Below are 22,236 nucleotides of genomic sequence, written 5' to 3'. Positions count from 1 at the left end.
TATTGTTAGGTATTACTGCACTGATAGGAACATAAGTGTTTCACTGCACCTGTGATAACATATGTAAAATATGTGCTACGTGACCAATAACATTTGATTTACAACTAATCATGATCTCAATTTAGCCCTTAATTACTTGAAATCTGGTCCAGTATGTTAGTGCTGGAGTGGACGAAGTACAATTCAGTTCAATTAGGAAGTAAACCAATTTCAAAATGTCACAATGCTTTCAAATAGACATCATTTCAGTTCACTTCCTGAATTGACTTGAAATGACCCCTGATCTGCATTGTGAGAAGGCCCATGGTTGTGAAGTCAGATGAGGTCTTTGTAGCCAAATGCACAGTTGTCTTGTTGGATATGACAGCTGTACATATTCCTCTGACACTGATCTAAGGTCAGTTTTATCCGGGAGGGTAACTTCTGCCCAGAGCAAGTTTGGAACATGTCCCTCAAATACAAAAACGCAGGTCATAGATCATGCAAGATCTTTGCACATTAAAATCAATATCATAAATGTTTCGTCTGCATGGTGCTAATGTTCTCTCCACCCACAAACATAGCAAGTAAATATCTTGTCTAATAGCAGTGTCATCGGTGCCAGAATTAGGCTGCGTTGGCAGATATACCAAACAATAAACCCTGGCTGCAGTGAAGACGAGAGCACAGTCCAAGAAATGAAAAGGCCTTGATGGGATCCTTCCAGATGGTCACCCTGCTCAACTAGTGTATCCAGCAGATATGGGGCTTCTTGTACTGATGTGCTGTGTGGACACTGGGCATAAAGAATGAATTAATATTAATATATACCAGCAGATAAGGTAATCCAAGAAATAACAACAACACTAGAGAGGGAACAAATTAATGAAACGGATGGCGTTTAAACCCATTCTGACACAAAGAGAAGAGTCAGGTGTGAGAGAGAGACCTACACAATCTATACATACATGCACTTTGCTATATGTTCCCAGCCCATGTCCCCAGTTACTGCCAATATAGGAGCAAACTTGTGGACACCTAAAAAATAACGTCCTTCTCTGTTATGGACATGTTCATTTGATTACACCTTTAGAACCCCACCTTCCTGCTGAATAGTTCAGAACAGGACACACACACGTCTGATACACCTTGGAATACGAGGCATAACCAATATCTTTCAGTGTTTTTGTTTTCCCTATGACTCCCCCAAGGGGTCTTGCTAATCACCCCAAACAACCCAAAAGTACCAGGAACAACCCAATTAGAAATAAAAAATAAAAAATACCTTACTTATATAAATATTCAGACCCTTTGCTGTGAGACTTGAAATTGAGCTCAGGTGCATCCTGTTTGCATTGATTATTCATTGGAGTCCACCTGTGGTCATTTCAATTGGTTGAACATGATTTGGAAAGGCCTGTCTATATAAAGTCCCACAGTTGACAGTGCGTGTCAGAACAAAAATGAAGCCATAAGGTTGAAGGAATTGTCCATAGAGCTAGACAGGATCGTGTCGAAGCACAGATCTGGGGAAGGTTACCAAAAAATGTCTGCAGCATTGAAGGTCCCCAAGAACACAGTGGCCTCCATCATTCTGAAATGGAAGAAGTTTGGAACCAGCAAGACTCTTCCTAGAGCTGGGTGCCTGCCCAAACTGAGCAATCGGGGTAGAAGGGCATTGGTCAGGGAGTTGACCAAGAACCCGATGGTCACTCTGACAGAGCTCTAGAGTTCCTCTGTGGAGATGAGAGAACCTTCCAGAAGGACAACCATCTCTACAGCACTCCAATAATCAGGCATTTATGGTAGAGTGGCTAGATGGAAGCCCCTCCGCAGTAAAAGGCACATGACAGCCCACTTGGAGTTTGCCAAAAGGCACCTAAAAACTCTCAGACCATGAGAAACAAGATTCTTTGGTCTGATGAAACCAAGGTTAAACTCTTTTGCCTGAATGCAAAGCATCACATCTGGAGGAAACCTGGCACCATCCCTACTGTGAAGCCTTATGTTAGGGACTGGGAGACCAGTCAGGATCAAGGCAAAGATGAACGGAGCAAAGTACATAGAGATCCTTGATGAAAACCTGCTCCAGAGCACTCAGGACCTCAGACTGGGGTGAAGGTTCACCTTCCAACAGGACAACGACCCTAAGCACACATCCAAGACAACGCAGGAGTGGCTTCGGGACAAGTATCTGAATGTCCTTGAGTGGCCCAACCAGAGCCAGGACTTGAACCCGAATGAACATTCCTGGAGAGACATGAAAATAGCTGCGTAAAATGTTCCACGATGATAGTTCAGCAAAGCTAAAAGCACTCCTACCGAACTCTGTTCTTTTGTTGGGAACATTGAATAAAATGACTTCCTACCGAACTCTGTTCTTTTGTTGGGAACATTGTATAAAATGACTTCCTACCAAACTCTGTTCTTGTGTTGGGAACATTAAATAAAATGCTAGATATAAGAGGGCTCTGACATTGTTTATTTCAAGTTTAGTTTTTAAGTGAACATGTGGCTTTATAAAATTCTTCCTCAAAATTTGCCACATTTTCATTACTTGAGAACAAATTAGCAAACCCCTTCTTACCATTCATTAAGTACCTGTGTGTTATCAGAGTTCAAACCCCCCCCACTCTCTCTTCTCGGACTTCCAATGGAACTTTTTTGTCGTTGTTTTGTTGTTCCTAACTTATTCGGTTCCAGAACTGTAGAGTATTTCATATCTGTATCTACTCAAGGTGTAATAACTGCCCTCTCTGATATCTGTGTTAGGATAGGCAGCATTTTATAAAACACATACTTTCTAAGATGGCCTCTTGTTTTTGTGGATTGACACTGTGTAAATATGGGCTCCTCAAATCACAGACAGTCCCTTAACTTATCATATTTTCCCATTTCATTTAAGTCATTTAGCAGATGCTCTTATCCAGAGGGATGTACAGTCGTGAGTGCAAACATTTTCATATTTGTTTGTACTGGTCCCTCTAGAGGAATTGAACCCACAGCCCTGGCATTGTAAGTGCCATGCTCTACCAACTGAGCCACACTGGACCAAACTATAACACCAAATGTTTCATACCACACGTCTAAAGTTTCGATGAGTTCTAACAGTGTTCTTGGTGCCGTTTCAGACCAGAGGAAATCATTTGCCATGTTTATTTGCTTACATTTATCCCTTTGCAGGGGATGTGTATGTTGCCCTGAGTGATGCTCTGTGGTCTCTCAGAACATTCATGGCCAACAGAAAAGGTCATAAATAAAGGTCATCGTTGAAGCCAGCTCAGCTGCTAAGCAGTTCACTTCAGAGTGTAATAAACGTTTGAGGCAGTTATATCGCTGTCAGCAATATGAGTGGAAAAGATTATTGAAATACTGGACTGGTGATATGTGTCATAAGAATCCTACTGGACCGTTTTAGCCAACTGAAATGTGAGACAAATAAAAGTGCCTCCAGAATCTTCAATAGGAACATGGGTCCTTCCACATGATGAGCCCCTTCTGGGTAGTGAAACTTGGAATGAAAACGATTTATTTCACCTAATTTTAACATTCTGTCATAAAGAGAACATGTTCAACTTAATAAAACACGTTTTCCCATCTCAAGAGGTTAAACAAAAATAATACTATAGTAAGTGCCTCTTCTTGACCCGCTCAGTTTTCCACCAGCTCACCTGCTTTTACACCAAGATTTGACTGTTAGATGTTCAATGTTGGCATTGAAAAAAAATCTTTCAAAAGGAGAAGGATTCATCATATTAAAACAAGAGTTCAGATCACGTTGACCTTAAAATGAGTCACTAATCACATTAAATAAATAATAATCTTCCAAAATGTATTTGTCAAAGCAACAAAACAACCAGCAGTGATAAAATGATTGGGGTTAAGGAGGTTAAATCCTTCCTAGAAGTCACAGAGGGTTCACACAGGGACATTCCTAAATGCATTTTACCACTTTAGCAAGTCTTCATTTATATTAGAAATCAGAGCATTTCATTTACTATAACAGGCTTTTATAAAGCAATATTGGTGTTCAATTTCTACTTAAAATGTCAAAGGGATGCTAAAGGGACTCATTTCGTGGAACAACGATCATACTGTTGATAAACTACATAACCAAAAGTATGTGGACACCTGCTCGTCGACCATCTCATTCCAAAATCATAGGTATTCATATGGAGTTGGTCCCCAATTTGCTACTATAAAAGCTTCTACTCTTCTGGAAAGGCTTTCCACTAGATGTTGGAACATTACTGTGGAGACTTGCTTTCATTCAGCCACAAGAGCATTAGTGAGATCGGGCACTGATGTTGGGTGATTAGGCCTGGCTTGCAGTCGGTGTTCCAATTCATCACAAAGGTGTTAGATGGAGCTGAGGTCAGGGCTCTGTGCAGACCAGTCAAGTTCTTTCACACCGATCTCGACAAACCATTTCTGTATGGCCTCGCTTTGTGCACGGGGGCATTGTCATGCTGAAACAGGAAAGGGCCTTCCCCAAACTGTTGCTACAATGTTGAGAGCACAGAGACGCCTAGAATATCATTGTATGCTGTATCGCTAATATTTCTTTTCACTGGAACTTAGGGGCCTGAACCATGAAAAAGAGCCCCAGACCATTATACCTACTCCACCAAACTTTACAGTTGGCACTACACATTTGGACAGGTAGCTTTCCTCCAAACCCAGATTTGTCCGTCAGACTGTCAGATGGTTTTGCGTGATTCATCACTCCAGAGAACCTATTTCCACTGCTTCAGAGTCCAATGGCGGCGAGCTTTACACCAGTCCAGCTGGCGCTTGGCATTGGGCAGGGTGATCTTAGGCTCGTGTGCGGCTGCTTGGCCATGGAAACCCCTTTTCATGAAGCTTCCGACAAACAGTTATTGTGCTGACATTGCTTTCAAAGGCAGTTTAGAACTCGATAGTGAGTGTTGCAACCGAGGACAGACGATTTGTATGTGCATCAGCTCTCGACGGGTTCCATTCTGTGTGCTTTTGTGGCCTACCACTTCGCGGCTGAGCAGTTGTCGCTCCTAGACGTTTCCACTTCAAAACTACAGCACTTACTGTTGCTCGGGGCAGCTCTAGCAGGGCAGAAATTTGATGAACTGACTTGTTGGAAAGGTGGCATCCTATGACAGTGCCATGTTGAAAGTCACTGAGTTCTTCAGTATGGCCATTCTACTGTCAATGTTTGTCTATGGAGATTGCATGGCGGTGTGCTCGAATTTACTTACTTGTTTATATATAGTTTACCTAAACATTATATTTAACAGTTTCATGAGCTGTAATTAAAAGCCTACATGTTTCCATTCTAGCTTTTAAATCTTAATTTAATGTGGTTCCACAGGGTTGATAAATCAAATGAAGCAAAGCTCGAGGTAACGACCATCTACGTCACAAGCATGAGGTGAGGAGACAGTTCAGATGTGTTTACAAGCTAAACAATATAAATAACAGGTGAACATATATATAAAGTTGTTAATGAGGATTAATGCCACTAAAATGGAACTAAATAAAGTCAGATTAGATTTAATGAAAACTATTTCAGGGTATTGGGGCAACATGGATTCCACTACAGTATTTGAGGGTCAGTGGTAGTAACATTGGAATCAATTAGATTAATCAAACTTTCATATTGTCATAACTATTAGTAATGAATCTTATTTATGTTAATTCATTGAAATTCAATACGGAGACAAACATTAAAAACATGTCATTTAAGAGTCATGTAATGGGAGTGTGGTGCTCCTGGAAGTGGGAGGTGCTAGTGAGACACAGACACACAGAGGTCTCTCAGTCAATACATGTCCTTTCCCAGAGTGGTCCATAATTAACTTTTGCTTGGTTGGCACTTCCAACCAGATATAAGGAGGCTGAGGCCCCAGCATCCATGAGTCAGATACCTTCTTCCTCTGTGGTAAGACCTCTCCACCTCCTTTGATTTGTACATTTGTCTCATCTTTGCACTCAGCAACTGAGTCAGTAGCTAAATGCACTATTTGAATTGAGTTCTGTAAGATTTTACAATATTAAATCAAGTGGCATTAAAAATAATGTTGTTTTTATTATGTGTTTTACATAAAATCTGTGACTTTCATTTACAGTCAAACGTGGTGCTCCTGCACTTGAAAGGGTGTTCTAGAATGTAACTGGGTTTTATGGGAATTTATTTGAATTCCTGACAGAATGTCTGGATGTGTAGTAAATTAAAGTTACCAGTTGCACCTGTAGTTGAATTGGACATGTAATGATTAAGTTAAATGTTTTCTAGCCCTTTAGGGGTTCAATGATAAAGCTTTAAACTTGTATGTTTTCACAACACTCTCATGTGTCACAGGGTCCTCCAAGAAGTACACATTCATCTGTAGGAGGGAAAAGAAGGTGAGACGTGGTTTCAGTCTTCACATAAGAAGTGATGAGAATATTTGGTTAGAGATACCGCTCACCTAACTCTGTTGACTGAGGAGGAAGCACCACAGAGTCAATCATGTTTCTTGTTTAATTTCTTTCCTAGTTATCCGTCACCATGAGTACGGACGCAGAGATGCAAGCCTACGGCAAGGCTGCCATATACCTTCGTAAGTCTGAGAAGGAGCGGATGGAGGCACAAGCCGCACCCTTTGATTCAAAGAACGCCTGCTATGTGACAGACAAGGTGGAGCTGTACCTTAAGGGTCTGGTCACTGCCAGGGCCGACGGGAAATGTACTGTAACAGTCACAAACCCTGACGGAAGTAAGGAGGTAAGTCTGATCTGAAAAGTATTCAAGTTCAAGTTTGTGCAATTACTCTAATTCTTGAATAGTCAACTAAGTGCAAAAATAAACTTCCAATGTTTTTTGTAAGCAGATTATAAACTTCAAAGACATCAATTTTAATGCTGCTATTTAAAAATGATATGTAATTTCTCATGATGACTAGTCAAGAATCTCCAGTTATGTGTCAGTGGTTGATAACAAAGTAGTTGGATTAAATGTGGATATATATTTTTTAAATGATTAAACTTGTATTTAATGAGCAAAAAGTATTCAGTCATGTCCACTTTGATCTGTGTGTAATCTAGATTTCTGACTGTTTCAGGAAGGAAAAGAGTTCAAAGAGGCAGACATCTATGAGATGAACCCCCCTAAGTATGACAAGATTGAGGACATGGCCATGATGACCTACCTGAATGAAGCCTCTGTGTTGTATAACCTCAAAGAGCGTTATGCAGCATGGATGATCTACGTAAGAAACCTGCACATACAAACACACACATACATGAACATAATAAATATACACATACAGTACTACACATAATTAAATGGTAGAAATCAAAACATTTTCAATACAGTAAACCCACATCAGTTTACCAAAGTACACCCACATCCTCACATAAATCCAGGTAAATGTCAATCTGACTTTGTTAATCTCCTAAATTAATTATGCTTTCATCCAGACCTACTCTGGGCTCTTCTGTGCCACGGTGAACCCCTACAAGTGGCTCCCTGTGTACGATGAAGAGGTTGTCAACGCCTACAGAGGGAAGAAGAGGGTGGAGGCTCCACCCCATATCTTCTCCGTCTCTGACAACGCCTTTCAGTTCATGATGATTGGTACGAAATCTCATGTATGGATGGATGGATGGATGGATGGATCAATCAATCACATTTATTTATAAAGCCCTTTTTACATAAGCAGATATCAGAAAGTGCTTGTACAGAAACGCAGCCTGAAACCCAAGACACCCTAAGAAAAGACCTAGAGAGGAACCATGCTCTGAGGGGTGGCCAGTCCTTTTCTGGCTGGAGATTATAGGAGTATATGGCCATTAAGGCCATACAAGATGTTCAAATGCTCATAGATGACATGCAGGGTCAAATAATTATCACAGTGGCTGTAGAGTGTGCAATAGGTCAGCACCTCAGGAGTAAATGTCAGTTGGCTTTTCATAGCCGAGCATTCAGAGGTCAAGACAGCAGGTGCGGTAGAGAGAGATAGGGAGAGTCAAAATACAGCATGTAGCACGTCAGATGAACAGATCAGGGTTCCATAGCCGCAGGCAGAACAGTTGAAACTGGAGCAGCAGCACGACCAGGTGGACTGGGAACAGCAAGGAGTCATCAAGCCAGATAGTCCCGAGGCACGGTCCTAGGGCTCAGGTCTTCCTCAGAGAGAGAGAGAGAGAGAGAGAGAGAGAGAGAGAGAGAGAGAGAGAGAGAGAGAGAGAGAGAGAATGCTTAAGTTCTTACAGGAACCCAGCTAAGACAGGAGAATTTCACCGGACTTAAAGATCGAGACCGAGTCGTCGTCTCTCACATGGATAGACAATCCATAAAAAAGTGTATATGGATCTCAAAGTCCATAAGTACTAATGGATGGATGGATGGATGGATAGTTGGGTGTAAAATCAAATCAAATCCAATTCAAATATGCTTCAGAGTTTTCTCATCTAGGTTTGAACAATTTGCTGGAAAATGTTACAAAATTAAATTCATGCGCATGCAATAATGTACCCAAAATGTTGATTGAGTATGATAAGCAATGTGTTTTTTGGTTCCAGATAAGGAGAACCAGTCCGTCCTGATTACGTAAGTTGTTTACTAAATTGTCACTTGAGGAAGTATTTCTATTGTGGTGTCACTTGGTGCGATGAAATACATGACATTATGGATGGATTAGAGCATCAGGTTATGTGTAATAACGAGTTGATGAAAGGGAATATTTGTTAATGATTTACTTATGTTAGAAAACAGGTATTTTTCTACGCTATTTCTCAGTGAAAGACAATCTGACACTCAAACATGTAACTAAAACCCCTCTTTCTCTGTCATATAAACCAGTGGAGAATCCGGTGCAGGAAAGACTGTCAACACCAAGCGTGTCATCCAGTACTTTGCCACCATTGCAGTGTCTGGTGGCAAGAAGGAAGCAGACCCCAACAAAATGCAGGTAGGTTGTTCTTATGTTTGACTTTTAATCACATTTCAGTTTGGTTTTCTGAACAAACTTTTTTTCCAGCTGTGAATCATGTTTCAAGAAATTTGTTCAAGTCATAGAGAAAAACTAACTTTACCACTTTACCAGTTTTTGAGCAACTTGTGTTTGTCTCAATCAGGGGTCTCTTGAGGATCAGATCATTGCAGCTAACCCTCTGCTGGAGTCTTACGGTAATGCCAAGACAGTGAGGAACGACAACTCGTCTCGCTTTGTAAGTATGAAGGGCGACTGTGGAAGTTACCTTATATTGGAAACATTTATTTCAGTAGTTCCCTTTTGTTATATCAATAGATGTCCAACAAACTGTAACATTTAAAGGGGTCTATCAAAGTAAAAGTTTAGATTATTTTGTTGACCTATTTCTGACCCCCATGCTCTACTACAGGGTAAATTCATCAGGATTCACTTCCAGGCTGGTAAACTGGCTAAAGCTGACATTGAGACATGTGAGTTGTTTTTGATTGTTTCTCAATGCTTTCCTAAATTCACACAGATTATTTTTAGGAGATCATATCATCAAATTTGATTTCATCTTGTGTTTTTTTTCTCTCCCTTTCTCTCTCTCTCTCTCTCTCTCCTCTCTCTCTCTCTCTCTCTCTCTCTCTTCTCTCTCTCTCTCTCTCTCTCTCTCTCCCTCAGACCTGCTGGAGAAGTCCAGAGTGTCTTTCCAGCTGCCCGATGAGAGAGGCTACCACATCTTCTTCCAGATGATGACAGGCCACAAACCTGAGCTAGTTGGTACGACAAAGTAGAGTTTTAGGGGAAATTATTCCCACCCCCATCTTGTTAAAAATATTCATAGTCCACACTGATAATACTATTACAATGAGTACATCCAAGGTAACAAGGCATCTAGACATGGGTCAGGTCTCTGGGAAATATCTATCAAGTAATGCACTGTGATGCACTAGTCCACAAGTCTCAGTCTCCTCTTTTGATGCTATTTATTATATACTACATGTATCCTTGAGTCCATCTATTGAGTAAAGGAGGGAGAGATACTGCAAAGTTAGAACAGCAGAATTCTAAGAGATTTAACTGACAAGCTGTTCTCCGTTGTCCACAGAATTGGCGCTCCTCACCACCAACCCCTACGACTTCCCCATGTGCAGTCAGGGACAGATCACTGTGGCCAGCATCAATGACAATGAAGAGCTGGATGCCACAGATGTGAGTCAAACAAAGGGTTAACCAAACTCTAGATAGGGAATGGATAGGACCACCATACACACTGAATGTACTGTGAAATTCCAACTTGCTAGGAATTTTCATGTATGTTTTAGTCTGATTCTAAATGCCTTGTGTTAGTTAAGCATGAACATAAAGGAACTTCTCATACCTTCACACTTGGCCTTGAGGCACATACATTTAAGACATCCACAAGAGAGCGCCACTAAGTGTCCTGTGGAACTGTGTAAAACTCCTGTTGTGCTGCCATCTACTAATGTGTTGGCCAAGAGTCAAATCTATCCATCCCATTTATTCTGGAGTGAGCAGCACAGAACTGTAGCGTAACTGACCGAACTACCGTTCAGTTCACCACTGTTGTACTTTCTATTTAATGCCAGGAAGCCATTACAATCCTGGGCTTCACTAATGAGGAGAAGCTTGGAATCTACAAGCTGACAGGAGCTGTAGTGCACCATGGCAACTTGAAATTCAAGCAGAAGCAGCGTGAGGAGCAGGCCGAGCCAGACGGCACAGAGGGTGAGTCCCACTCACAGACACTCAGACTCAGACACAAACAGCTATTTGAGAATAAGCAATTTATATAATGATACAAAACAGTGAAGCTATAAGAAGCTATAATAGTTCACAATCTATATAGTTAGCTCTACGATATGACTCCTATCTCACTCTTGTGGAAATATTATCTCTCAGAGACAGGCCCCCTTTGTACTTTGCCATCGGCCACAAATACAGTTGCACAAAGATCATTCTGACCCATAACACATGAATCACTGCTACGAGGCCACTTTATGAAACATACTAAAACGTGGTCAAGTCAAATAATTAGTCCCTCATCTGGAACGGTGATCACTCACATGTTCCACACCACCTAGAATACATATGGCCTTGAGCAGGGAAGATAAAGAATACATGTTTAATCATTTTCTCTCCTTCTCCACTTTCCGAATCATACTTTAAACTACTGATAAATGATCCCATGCTTCTTGAATATATGACTTTAATTTAAGACTCACACACCGACACTGGCAGAATGTACATCTAAAGACAGGAGTGTATACATGCACTACATGTCAACATATAGTATATTCATCTGATATTTCTAGCATTAACTGTGTCCTTGTCTTATACTGTCGCCAGTGGCATGTTAGTGACACATCAGTATCTCAATTTCTAGTCTAAATTACTAAATGACATTTCAAAGTGTGCAGACCCCCACAATCAACCTAATACCCCCAAATAAACCATTTTGGACAATCCTAAATCAGTTACAGGTAACGGTTGACCACCCCTCGTCCCTTCCAGCACTCATTCTTCTGGCGTCTCTTTGTTTTCTTCTTAAGATAGCGTTGCGGTTCATCCTCACGATGGTACACATGGAACTCATGCCTGTCAATGTGGATGGCCCTTGATAATGTCCCGATTTCAATATCCCCAAGCAGACGGAACTCTCACCTGAGAATCGCAACTGTTCGAACCATTTCAAATGTCAAAGAGAATTACAACTGTTTGCAAATTGGCTTATGCTCCACCCTATCATATCGGCAACCTCATGGCAGAGTTACAAGGTCAGGGAGTCAGAGAACAGCAGACCAAATCTGGTGAAATGTGTATTGAAGTCAAACAACAACAGCAATACACTACTTACTAGCATTTACCAGCATGTAAATATTATACTGAAATCTCACCCAGTGTCTCGAGCCTTTGAGTGATCAGGCCTCACCAGAAAGTCAGAGCAAAGGTCATTCAACACCATGAAGTGAGTGTTCTTTCCCCTTTCAGAAGAACGCGAGTTATCAGTTTCCTTCCACTAGGACATCTTTCCGAGTAGGAAAACCCTCTCAATCACTACTGCTAATACACATGGATCACTCTCAAACAATGTTCTGCTTTTACCCCTATTGTAAGGTTGAGAAACATGCAAAACAAACATGATAACTTTCTCCTTATTGGAAGGCATCGTTTTCATTTTAGTCGAACAATGTTACTCTTATTAAAGAAGGATTCGTTTACATTGAGTGTTCGTCTTTAGTGGAGAATTTCCATCACAAAAGTCATGCAGGAGAGTTTTTGGAAACCAAATTCCAAACTCCAGAAATGATTTGAAATTATGAATATGGGAGAAAATCAAAACCTAACTCACAAAAAAGTTATCCAAACTATTTTGTCAGTGTGACATCAGAAACAAGTGATCTTGTGTCCCTGAGTCTGTTGTTGTTGGTTCTCTCTCCAGTGGCTGATAAAATCGCCTACCTGCTGGGCCTGAACTCAGCTGAGATGTTGAAGGCTCTGTGCTACCCCAGAGTGAAGGTCGGCAACGAGTATGTGACCAAGGGACAGACTGTGGCTCAGGTAAGGTGGCCAAACACAGAATCTACCATTTCCTGAGCACAGAAATTATTTTGGGGATGAGTGCATTGCTTTTAAAAAAATTGTGATGCTGTTTATCCTAAGGTCTTATCACCAGACATGGTCAATAGCTAATGTATTAATTTGAGGTATTATCATTGCAGGTTAATAACTCAGTCAGTGCTCTGGCCAAGTCCATCTATGAGAGGATGTTCTTGTGGATGGTCATCCGTATCAATGAGATGTTGGACACCAAGAATCCAAGACAGTTCTATATCGGTGTGCTTGACATTGCCGGGTTTGAGATCTTTGATGTGAGTATGAGACCAGAACAAGACAATTAGTTGTGATTCAGATTGATTTCAATCTTGTATGATGAAATTATCCCTTTTAAAATTCCATCAACAGTACAACAGCATGGAGCAGCTGTGCATCAACTTCACCAATGAGAAACTGCAACAGTTTTTCAACCACACCATGTTCGTCCTGGAGCAAGAGGAGTACAAGAAGGAGGGAATCGTCTGGGCCTTCATTGACTTCGGCATGGACTTGGCTGCCTGCATTGAGCTTATTGAGAAGGTAAGATGTCTGTGAAGATTATAATGGACCGCAAAAGCAAAGATCATAGTGAGCCCTGTGTGAGACATGATCACAGTGGTACAACGTATCTGACTGTTGAGAACTCAATGTTTCCTATTATGTGATCTGTAATCTGCAAATAGAATGTTTACTAAAGGAATGAATGTGATCCTAAATGGAAATATCACTAATTTGATATACATCTATTTTCGTGAAGCCATTGGGCATCTTCTCCATCCTTGAAGAGGAGTGCATGTTCCCCAAGTCTTCAGACACTACCTTCAAGGACAAGCTGTACGCCCAGCATCTTGGCAAAACAAAGGCGTTTGAGAAGCCCAAGCCTGCCAAAGGCAAGGCAGAGGCCCACTTCTCCCTGGTGCACTACGCCGGAACTGTGGACTACAACATCACTGGGTGGCTGGAGAAGAACAAGGACCCCCTGAACGACTCAGTTTGTCAGTTGTACGGGAAGTCCGCAGTCAAAATTTTGGCTGCCCTGTATCCCCTCCCCCTCCTGAGGGTAAGACTGGCATCACGTCACAATATTTAATTAAGCGCTAGTTACAACTCAGACCCAAATGTTCTTTAAAGTCTTAGAATGTATCACAATTTCTCAACGTTTATTACTAGGTTGATTTACTCATAGACTTGGTTAATTTAACATAATCTCATTGGCAGCATTTGCCTCTAGATAAGTGTGAAGTTAATCAGAGATGATCTGGTTTATAATTAGTGTTTGCTGAAGACAAGACCACTCTAGATTTCTTACATACTCTTATTATTATTCTATTTATTCCACCCGCTCTAGGAAATGTACTTTTCTATTTATCTTTAACTTTTCCCCATTTTAACAGATAAAGCCAAGAAAGGAGGCAAGAAGAAGGGTGGTTCCATGCAGACTGTGTCCTCCCAGTTCAGGGTGAGCTTTTGAAATGTGTAGATTCAGTCCTTCAAAAGGTGCATTGTTTATCATAAATGGTGTCTGTGAAAATGGTTTGTAACCCTCTTACAGGAGAACTTACATAAGCTGATGACCAACTTGAGGAGCACTCATCCTCACTTTGTGCGCTGCCTGATCCCCAACGAGTCAAAGACTCCAGGTACAGGAAATATTGAGTTAAATATGTCATCTAATCAGTACAGTATCAGTAACCTTAACGATCCCAATCTATAACCTGTTTATTAGTATTAAAAGAGACTTGTTTTGTTTTACCAGGTCTGATGGAGAACTTCCTGGTTATCCACCAGCTCAGGTGTAATGGTGTACTGGAGGGTATCAGGATCTGCAGAAAGGGATTCCCCAGCAGAATCATCTATGCTGACTTCAAGCAGAGGTACATTCACACAAACACACACACACACACGCACACACACACACACACACACAGAGAGAGAGAGAGAAATGATTGGCACTCTTGATAAAGATGAGCAGAACAGACTGAATCAAATAACACTGATACTGAGCTATATTGTACAGTCAAACATTTGTGACAATATTATTATTTCTTTCTCAGAGAAAGAGATTTTGTTCAACAATTCATATTTAATTTCAAGATAGGGTTCATCATGATTGGCACCCCTGTTTTCAATACGAGGACACTGAGTATTTTTCTAGAATGTTGTATGAGATTGTAGATCACAATGGGAGGGATGTTGGACCCTCCTTCCAGATCCTTGACATCCATCGTCTGCGATCATGGACGGCCCTCTTCAATTCAAACCACAGGTTTTCAATGGGCTTCAAGTCTGGAGACTGAGATGGCCATAGTAAAATGTTGATTATGGGGTTGATGAACCATTTCCTTGTGGATTTTGATGTGTGCTTGGGGTTATTGTCTTGCTGTAACACCCACCCGTGGCCACGTTTCAGCCTCCTGGCTGAGGCAACCAGGTTTTGGGCTAAAATGTCATGGTATTGGGTAAAGGTCATGATGCCGTTGACCTTAACGAGGCCCCCAGGTCAGTTGACGTTAAGTAGCCCCATAACATCAGAGATCCACCACCATATTTTACAGTAGGTTTGGGTTTATTTTCTTCATATACATATTTTGTTTCATCCAAAAAGCTTTTAGACCATACAATATAGCTCAGTATTTGTGTTATTCATGTTAGACAGTCTATTTTGCTCATCTTTATCAAGGGTGCCGATCATTATGAACCTCACTGTATAACCAACCAACCAATTACAACTTGGCATATTTTAAAACTGTCCTCTCATTCAGGTACAAAGTACTGAATGCCAGCGTCATCCCTGAGGGCCAGTTCATGGACAACAAGAAGGCTTCTGAGAAGCTGCTTGGGTCCATTGATGTGAATCACGAGGATTACAAGTTTGGACACACCAAGGTCAGTCAAAAACTCCCAGTAAAAGCTGACTGGAGAGATTTTATATGGTCCGGGTTTAAATTATCATTGAAGTTGTGTTTTGACAACTATGTTGTCAACTATGTTTAAAATGTTAAACCCGTACCGTATAAAATCTCTCCAGATGATCTATCCATCCTTTTGTTCTTTCTTCTTCATTTAACTAATGGAAAAGGTGGCAAAACGTTGTAGTGTTTTTCTTCAGTCCTTCATCACAAGTATAGAAGAGAAACTAAAGTCATTATCATGTGCATTGTGTTAGAGTGGTATGGCTGCAGTTATCTGTATATGTGTACATTATTAATCTATAACTATTAATCTATAACTAACCATTTAGAAACAACTTATCCCATGGTTTGTTTGTAACAGTTGCAAATCTTGTGTTGTTTAAATCAATCTAGTGGTGTTGTTCCCCTCTTTTGATTCAACCCTTTCTATCTGTGGTTCCATTGACCATGTTAACCTGTGTCTCAGGTGTTCTTCAAAGCCGGTCTGCTGGGTGTCCTGGAGGAGATGAGAGATGAGAAGCTGGCCGCTCTGGTCGGCATGGTCCAGGCTCTCAGCCGTGGATTCCTCATGAGGAGAGAGTTTAGCAAGATGATGGAGAGGAGGTGAGGAATAGTAGACATCTTGGCAAAGCTTTCTGTCAACCACCTGTATCTAATGCATTATGATTAAATGTATATGCTGTGAGTTGTTCAGAATTTACATCTTATAATTCATTTTGAGTTAATTCATTTAGTCCAGAAATGGATGTAGCAACTAAGGATGCTTAATAGTTGGAGTTTGGGATTTGGCTGTTCAACTGTCATTTAAATGTGTTGGATTTACCTTTTCATTCTTGAAGAATATAAAATGCATCATGAGCTTAGCATAACCTGTCAGTCCTTGCATCGAGTCCGCTATCTGTGAAATTAGGAGGGGTTACATTTCCCTAGCCCCATTCCTCAGCTGTAAACAAACAGTGGCAGGTGGTTCTGTTTTGTTGTTCATCTAATCCCAGAATGTAGCTTTAAGTATGTCACTCACCATGCCACTCACCATGTCACTCACCATGTCACTCACCATGTCACTCACCATGTCACGCCGTCCTTTCTGTCGACCAGAGAATCAGTTTACGCCATCCAGTACAACATCCGCTCATTCATGAATGTCAAAACCTGGCCATGGATGAAGTTGTACTTCAAGATCAAGCCCCTGCTGCAGAGCGCTGAGACTGAGAAGGAGCTGGCCAACATGAAGGAGAACTATGAGAAGATGAAGACAGACCTGGCCAAGGCTCTGTCCACAAAGAAGCAAATGGAGGAGAAGTTGGTGGCCCTGACACAGGAGAAGAACGACCTGGCGCTCCAAGTCGCATCTGTGAGTGAACAACTACCCTCGTATGGGCACATTTACATACACATGAATACACACACACACATATATGAACACACTGTAAAGTATGTTGCTGACTCACACATTTTTATTGCCCATGTTATATATTGTATATATTTCATGAATGTCTATTAACTTGCTCTGACCTTTTTGATTAAAGTGTATATTTTGATACAGGAAGTTTGGTCGTTGATATTTTCTCCTGTTCTGAAACCAGGAAGGAGAGAGTCTGAACGATGCTGAGGAAAGGTGTGAGGGGCTCATCAAGAGCAAGATCCAGCAGGAGGCCAAACTCAAAGAGACGACCGAGAGGCTGGAGGATGAGGAGGAGATCAATGCTGAGTTGACTGCCAAGAAGAGGAAGCTGGAGGATGAGTGTTCTGAGCTGAAGAAGGACATTGATGACCTGGAGCTCACCCTGGCCAAAGTGGAGAAGGAGAAGCACGCCACTGAAAACAAGGTCTTGTGTCTTACTATAGACAGTCTAACCAACAATAATCCAAACATTAAACAACTCAAAACATAGCTTAACATAAATGGAATTCAAGTTGTATTGTGGGTGCAGGAAATATTATGACACAATAGGGGAATTTCAGTTGTGGGGTACTTCCAACATTCATTGTATGTTCTGATCCCCCTCATTTATGACTTTCACTCAGTACACTGGCATGGTGAACACTGACATCTAGTGTTGAATCTACAGTACAGTAATTGTTGATTCATTTCTAATCTAAATTAAATGAATGTAATATTTAACAAACTAAAATCTCCCCTTTATGGTGAAGTATAATTATGTTGTGGCCATTTTCAGGTTAAAAACCTGACAGAGGAGATGGCGTCTATGGATGAGAGTGTTGCCAAGCTGACCAAGGAGAAGAAAGCCCTCCAAGAGGCCCACCAGCAGACACTGGATGACCTGCAGGCAGAGGAGGACAAAGTCAACACTCTGACCAAGGCCAAGACCAAGCTGGAACAGCAAGTGGACGACGTGAGTGGAGTTTGACATTTTGGCCATGATAGTATGTAAGATGATATTATCTTCAGTTGTTTAGATTTTAACAATATATGTGTTTTTATCTTATAGCTTGAGGGTTCTCTGGAGCAAGAGAAGAAGCTCCGTATGGACCTTGAGAGATCCAAGAGAAAGCTGGAGGGAGATCTGAAACTGGCCCAGGAGTCCATAATGGACCTGGAGAATGACAAGCAGCAAGCTGATGAGAAAATCAAGAAGTAAACACAAACAAATGAGAACAGTATTACCTGCTATAATGGTTGTTCCTGACTAATTATTGTAATTATGAATTAGCATTTTATTCAGTAAGGAAAGTGAATGGTATAATACTCTCCCTTTACACTATCAAAGCAAAAACAACTCTGCAATCAACGTGTTTGTGTTTCTTAGGAAGGAGTTTGAGACCACCCAGCTCCTCAGCAAGGTTGAGGATGAGCAGTCTCTGGGAGCTCAGCTGCAGAAGAAGATCAAGGAACTCCAGGTACAGTACAGGATATAAGCTCCAGTACAGAAAAGCACAGACTTGAATCATTTCCTGAAAAACATTTTTCTGGTAGCAAACATTTCCCGGTGGCTTCTGACAGCTGAGTAGGTTGGAAGATGGTGGTTCTGAACATTGTGGTTTTGGTTCCTGCATGGGACACCGTCTACTGAATATATTAGTGTAACTGGCTTCGTATTAAACACATTTGTGCAAAATATACATACTATTATTATTTTGTGATGTTCAATTGTTTCAACTGTATCCTACCCCTGTTCTAGGCCCGTATTGAGGAGCTGGAGGAGGAAATTGAGGCTGAGCGTGCTGCCAGGGCTAAGGTTGAGAAGCAGAGGGCCGATCTCTCCAGGGAACTTGAGGAGATCAGCGAGAGGCTGGAGGAGGCCGGAGGCGCCACTGCTGCTCAGATTGAGATGAACAAGAAGCGTGAGGCTGAGTTCCAGAAGCTGCGTCGTGATCTTGAAGAGTCCACCCTGCAGCATGAGGCCACAGCCGCCGCTCTGCGCAAGAAGCAGGCCGACAGTGTGGCTGAGCTCGGGGAGCAGATCGACAACCTGCAGCGCGTCAAGCAGAAGCTGGAGAAGGAGAAGAGCGAGTACAAGATGGAGATTGATGACCTCTCCAGCAACATGGAGGCCGTCGCCAAGGCTAAGGTGAGTAGTGATGTTTTGATGAAGCAGTGTTGAGGAGGGTCAACTACATCACCATTCAAGTGAACTGAAGTTGACAGGAGTCACATATATAAAGTAATGATGGAACATGTTTCACTAACAGGGCAATCTGGAGAAGATGTGCCGTACTCTTGAGGACCAGCTGAGTGAGCTCAAGACTAAGAATGATGAGAATGTTCGCCAGGTCAACGACATCAGCGGACAGAGAGCCAGACTCCTGACAGAAAATGGTACCATCAACAATGAACAACAAGCCAATGCTTTCCTTCAGTAAAACACAATAACGTGTTGGGGGCTGTATCCACATAATTTATACTGTAATATTCCCACCTAACATTGCCCTACGATACTTCAAAATAAATTTTCAATCTTAGAGAACAGAGACCCTATTTACAAGATGTCCCTCTGTCCCTGCAGGTGAGTTTGGCCGCCAGCTGGAGGAGAAGGAAGCCCTGGTGTCTCAGCTGACCAGAGGAAAACAGGCCTTCACCCAGCAGGTGGAGGAGCTGAAGAGGGCGGTTGAGGAGGAGGTCAAGGTAAGGGACCCAAAATAGACTCCAAGTCCACAGAGTTTATACCTATATCTTGATATAGACTGTGACTATGCCACCCTCTGAGACTCCAACCGTCTCACCACCCTCAGAGACTTATACTGTCTCACCACCCTCAGAGACTTTTTTCCATAATTTGTTTGACTATCTCGCTAATTATTCTTTGCCTTTCTCTCTCACAGGCTAAAAATGCACTGGCCCACGGTGTTCAGTCTGCCCGCCATGACTGTGACCTCCTGAGGGAGCAGTTTGAGGAGGAGCAGGAGGCCAAGGCAGAGCTGCAACGCGGCATGTCCAAGGCCAACAGTGAGGTGGCTCAGTGGAGGACTAAGTATGAAACTGATGCTATCCAGCGCACAGAGGAGCTGGAGGAGGCCAAGTGAGTCGCACGCAACAGAAAAACTCAGATATGGTGTGGATGGGATGGAAGGGGGCTCTGAGAAAATGTTACATCAATATGTATTGTAACATATCTTTCACACCATCAAACCACCATCTGTTGTCCAACAGGAAGAAGCTGGCCCAGCGTCTGCAGGATGCTGAGGAGACCATTGAGGCGACCAACTCCAAGTGCGCCTCCCTGGAGAAGACCAAGCAGAGGCTGCAGGGAGAGGTGGAGGACCTCATGATTGATGTTGAGAGAGCCAACGCATTGGCCGCCAACCTCGACAAGAAGCAGAGGAACTTTGACAAGGTGAAAATGAATAATCCTATATTTTTTATCAATTGTATAATTCTTTCTTATTTCTAATTTAATAACGCTTCATCTATGACTTCTCATGAAAATCCCATTTATTCTCCTAGGTTCTGGCAGAGTGGAAGCAGAAGTACGAGGAGGGCCAGGCTGAGCTGGAAGGAGCTCAGAAGGAGGCTCGCTCTATGAGCACTGAACTCTTCAAGATGAAGAACTCCTACGAGGAGGCTCTGGATCATCTGGAGACTCTGAAGAGAGAGAACAAGAACCTGCAACGTGAGCATTTGACAGCAGTTCTATTTGGCTCATATTTGACTTGTGTTTTGAAAATGGAGTGAACTGTAATCATCAACTTTAATTTTACAACATTTCAGAATTGTCATATACAGTATAATTTGTATATATTTTACTTGTAGTTGGTATTCCTTTGAACATTCCAAATAAGTGGTCGACGATTCTATTTGCAAGATCCTATGTAGTGCTGTTAATTAATTAACTGTTAATATGATTTAATGGCAAATTCAGCACATTGGAATATCCACTGAAACCCCCAAGTCTAATCTTCTCGTATCTGTGTGTGTGTGTGCAGAGGAGATCTCTGACCTGACTGAGCAGATCGGAGAGACTGGCAAGAGCATCCATGAGCTGGAGAAGGCCAAGAAGACCGTGGAGACAGAGAAGTCTGAGATCCAGACCGCTCTGGAGGAGGCTGAGGTACAAACTACAGCTGTTTGATGGGGAAAGCAGTGTTAACTAGCCAACACCAGCTACAGTCCAATGATCCCTGTATTGGAGTTTATTGTAGTCATATACATTTAATTCCTACATCAAAATGTATTGAACACAATTGGCCTGACTGCTTCTGTTTGTCCAGGGAACACTGGAGCACGAGGAATCCAAGATTCTGCGTGTGCAGCTGGAGCTGAACCAGATCAAGGGTGAGGTGGACAGGAAGATCGCTGAGAAGGATGAGGAGATGGAGCAGATCAAGAGGAACAGCCAGAGGGTGGTTGACTCCATGCAGAGCACCCTGGACTCTGAGGTCAGGAGCAGGAATGATGCCCTGAGGGTGAAGAAGAAGATGGAGGGAGACCTGAACGAGATGGAGATCCAGCTGAGCCACTCCAACAGGCAGGCCGCTGAGGCCCAGAAACAGCTGAGGAACGTCCAGGGACAGCTCAAGGTAAAGGGACTGGGACATCAGGTTCAAATACATGAACATGGAGAGGGATTTGTTTGTGAATCTGTAGAAAATAACAGAACAGAGGAATTAAATAGACTGAACTATATACTGTAGAAAGGTAGGGATATTGAGTAAATTCTTCACAATGAACATTTTTATCACCCATGCTATCACCCCTTCATCCACAAGTTCTAATGAACGTATGTCATTGTGAACCCCAGGATGCCCAATTGCACCTTGATGACGCCGTCCGTGTCGCAGAGGACATGAAGGAGCAGGCAGCCATGGTGGAGCGCAGAAACGGTCTGATGGTGGCTGAAATCGAGGAGCTGAGAGTTGCTCTGGAGCAGACAGAGAGAGGCCGCAAAGTGGCTGAGACTGAGCTGGTAGACGCCAGCGAGCGTGTTGGACTGCTGCACTCCCAGGTATGGGTCAAAGCCATTTCTAATGAAACTCAACCAAACAAAAGTTTCAACACATCTTGAATTCAAAAATGCATGCTTTGAGAGTTTCTTTATTTCAGCATTGTAAGTTCTCTTGAGAGTCAAACAAACCATCTTGTTTAATCTTCCAGAACACCAGCCTTCTGAACACCAAGAAGAAGCTGGAGACTGACCTGGTGCAGGTGCAGGGAGAGGTGGACGACATCGTCCAGGAGGCCAGGAATGCAGAAGAGAAGGCCAAGAAAGCTATCACTGACGTGAGTCCTTGAATTACATCATCTTGATTTGTTCCTAAGGTCTAATGGTAGCTGAACTGGTTAAGAACAACAAAGATCTCAGAGGGATGTCATGATTGGTGCCAATTGGTGC

General features: G+C 42.2%; 1 protein-coding gene across 1 annotated transcript in view; it reads left to right on the top strand.

The window, feature by feature from the left end:
- Positions 1–6,505: 6,505 nt before the first annotated feature.
- Positions 6,506–22,236, top strand: part of LOC135532075 (myosin heavy chain, fast skeletal muscle-like) — a 20,820-nt gene continuing 5,089 nt past the window's right edge. The window contains exons 1-34 of the mRNA XM_064959719.1: positions 6,506–6,725; positions 7,069–7,205; positions 7,417–7,573; positions 8,521–8,548; positions 8,801–8,909; positions 9,076–9,168; positions 9,343–9,403; positions 9,597–9,695; positions 10,024–10,127; positions 10,526–10,664; positions 12,379–12,497; positions 12,659–12,808; positions 12,903–13,073; positions 13,291–13,609; positions 13,928–13,992; positions 14,086–14,173; positions 14,290–14,407; positions 15,296–15,419; positions 15,912–16,048; positions 16,544–16,799; positions 17,032–17,274; positions 17,626–17,802; positions 17,899–18,044; positions 18,217–18,307; positions 18,589–18,978; positions 19,100–19,226; positions 19,414–19,532; positions 19,730–19,926; positions 20,058–20,241; positions 20,352–20,517; positions 20,831–20,955; positions 21,116–21,424; positions 21,646–21,849; positions 21,999–22,124. Of these exons, the coding sequence (XP_064815791.1) occupies positions 6,506–6,725; positions 7,069–7,205; positions 7,417–7,573; positions 8,521–8,548; positions 8,801–8,909; positions 9,076–9,168; positions 9,343–9,403; positions 9,597–9,695; positions 10,024–10,127; positions 10,526–10,664; positions 12,379–12,497; positions 12,659–12,808; positions 12,903–13,073; positions 13,291–13,609; positions 13,928–13,992; positions 14,086–14,173; positions 14,290–14,407; positions 15,296–15,419; positions 15,912–16,048; positions 16,544–16,799; positions 17,032–17,274; positions 17,626–17,802; positions 17,899–18,044; positions 18,217–18,307; positions 18,589–18,978; positions 19,100–19,226; positions 19,414–19,532; positions 19,730–19,926; positions 20,058–20,241; positions 20,352–20,517; positions 20,831–20,955; positions 21,116–21,424; positions 21,646–21,849; positions 21,999–22,124 (5,298 nt within the window). The remainder of the gene's footprint in view (positions 6,726–7,068; positions 7,206–7,416; positions 7,574–8,520; positions 8,549–8,800; positions 8,910–9,075; positions 9,169–9,342; positions 9,404–9,596; positions 9,696–10,023; positions 10,128–10,525; positions 10,665–12,378; positions 12,498–12,658; positions 12,809–12,902; positions 13,074–13,290; positions 13,610–13,927; positions 13,993–14,085; positions 14,174–14,289; positions 14,408–15,295; positions 15,420–15,911; positions 16,049–16,543; positions 16,800–17,031; positions 17,275–17,625; positions 17,803–17,898; positions 18,045–18,216; positions 18,308–18,588; positions 18,979–19,099; positions 19,227–19,413; positions 19,533–19,729; positions 19,927–20,057; positions 20,242–20,351; positions 20,518–20,830; positions 20,956–21,115; positions 21,425–21,645; positions 21,850–21,998; positions 22,125–22,236) is intronic.

The sequence above is a fragment of the Oncorhynchus masou genome, unplaced genomic scaffold (genome assembly GCF_036934945.1).
Source record: "Oncorhynchus masou masou isolate Uvic2021 unplaced genomic scaffold, UVic_Omas_1.1 unplaced_scaffold_1713, whole genome shotgun sequence".
Classification (NCBI taxonomy): domain Eukaryota; kingdom Metazoa; phylum Chordata; class Actinopteri; order Salmoniformes; family Salmonidae; genus Oncorhynchus; species Oncorhynchus masou.
The sequence above is the reverse complement of the archived record's forward strand: the minus strand, read 5'-3'. Positions and strand labels throughout refer to the sequence as shown.